This window comes from Cariama cristata, unplaced genomic scaffold (assembly GCF_000690535.1).
Source record: "Cariama cristata isolate BGI_N322 unplaced genomic scaffold, ASM69053v1 scaffold42900, whole genome shotgun sequence".
Taxonomy (NCBI): Eukaryota; Metazoa; Chordata; class Aves; order Cariamiformes; family Cariamidae; genus Cariama; species Cariama cristata.
In genome coordinates this window covers 1,751-3,279 of record NW_009597134.1, presented here as the reverse complement: position 1 = coordinate 3,279, position 1,529 = coordinate 1,751, and the positions used below count along the sequence as shown (strand labels likewise).

Sequence of the window (1,529 nt, the reverse complement as noted above, 5' to 3'; positions counted from 1 at the left end):
GAGCCTGAAATTCTCCTGTTGTTTTCGTTGTAGATAATCCGGCTGCAAACTGGCTCCACGCAAGGTCCACCAGGAAAAAGCGATGCCCTTACACCAAGCATCAGACGCTGGAACTGGAGAAGGAGTTTCTGTTCAACATGTATCTCACTAGGGACCGTAGATACGAGGTGGCCAGACTTCTCAATCTAACTGAGAGACAAGTGAAAATCTGGTTTCAGAACAGGAGGATGAAAATGAAGAAAATCAACAAAGATCGAGCGAAGGACGAATAAAGGGAACACGCAGGTTAAATCGAAAATGCGTAAAGTTAAAAAAAAAAAAAAAAGAGTTCAAAACAAAACAAACAAAAAATTTCCTCCCCTCGAGCCCTGCCATGCAATGCGTCTGGGTCCAGGCCTCATTTTTTCCCTTGGCAAATTCTGATTATGATTGTACCTTGATTGTCACAGAGGCCAGTTTGCCAGGAGAGGTACAGTAAGACTTTTAATTTTCTAATAGGAAAGAAAAAGGGGGCATTAGCACGAAAAGGCTGTTTAGCTGGCTTGTATAAATCTACCTGTTTCTTCACTTACAGAAAGAAAAAAAAAAAAAAGAAAAAAACAAGAAAAAAACTACCTTTTCATAATGCACAACTATTTACGGACTGTATAGTTTAGTCTACGTAGTTAATTTTATTCGCTCTTTGCGCGGCAGAGACATCTCTGCTCTAATACTTGAACACTGTGTTTTATTGTGGTAATTATGTTTGTGACTCAATTTATGTGCTTGGGTGCTGTACCGGATGTAATGGTGTAAGCTAGAATTCAATTTGAACTCAGGTTGTTTATTATAAAAATTGCATAGAGTATAGCTCTGTAGTGTATTAAGTCTTTTCTGTATAACTAGACAGTTAACCTTTGATTGTAAAATATATATTATATATATATCTCAACGCAAAAAAAAGAAAAAAAAAAAAAGTAGAAAAAAAGTTCGTCCGGGATGTCTGGGAATTACGGTTCTCAAAATATTGAAGCAAGTCATTTTAGTATGCACAGTTGATATATATATAGTACTGTCTTTGTCGGTTGTATATATAATCTATATATTAAAAAAGTAAATAAACAGACTAGCTTAAATATTGTTTTTGCACCAGTGAGCAGTTATCAGATTTTGGAGCTATACGTATATGTGAAAAGGGTAACTACCTATGGTTTACGTTTTAATTTTAATCGAATGATTTGATGGTTATTGTAATGAAGGTTAATTTTATTGATAATAAATTATACACTATAAAAAACCTACATTTGGTTATTGTAAATTTGTATCGATTTAAAAAAATAAATCTGGGAAGTTATGTTGATGCAGAACGTACACTGTCTATTTTGAAATAGTTACCTCATGGCCTACTGACCAAATCGTTGTGTTGAAATGATATTTAACTTTTTGCCAAATAAAATATATTGATTCTTTTACATTTTGTGATGTTTTAAGATTATTAAGGAGGGCTTCTTCCACGGCACACCGAGTCTCACCAGCAGACGTGGCGGGGC

General features: G+C 34.9%; 1 protein-coding gene across 1 annotated transcript; it reads left to right on the top strand.

Annotated features, from left to right (window-relative positions):
- Positions 1–23: 23 nt before the first annotated feature.
- On the top strand, positions 24–338 carry LOC104168219 (homeobox protein Hox-D9; the record flags this gene model as incomplete). The annotated part of the gene is made up of 1 exon (XM_009708732.1): positions 24–338. A coding segment is annotated over one exon (249 nt), but the record flags the coding sequence as incomplete, so codon positions are not given.
- Positions 339–1,529: the final 1,191 nt, after the last annotated feature.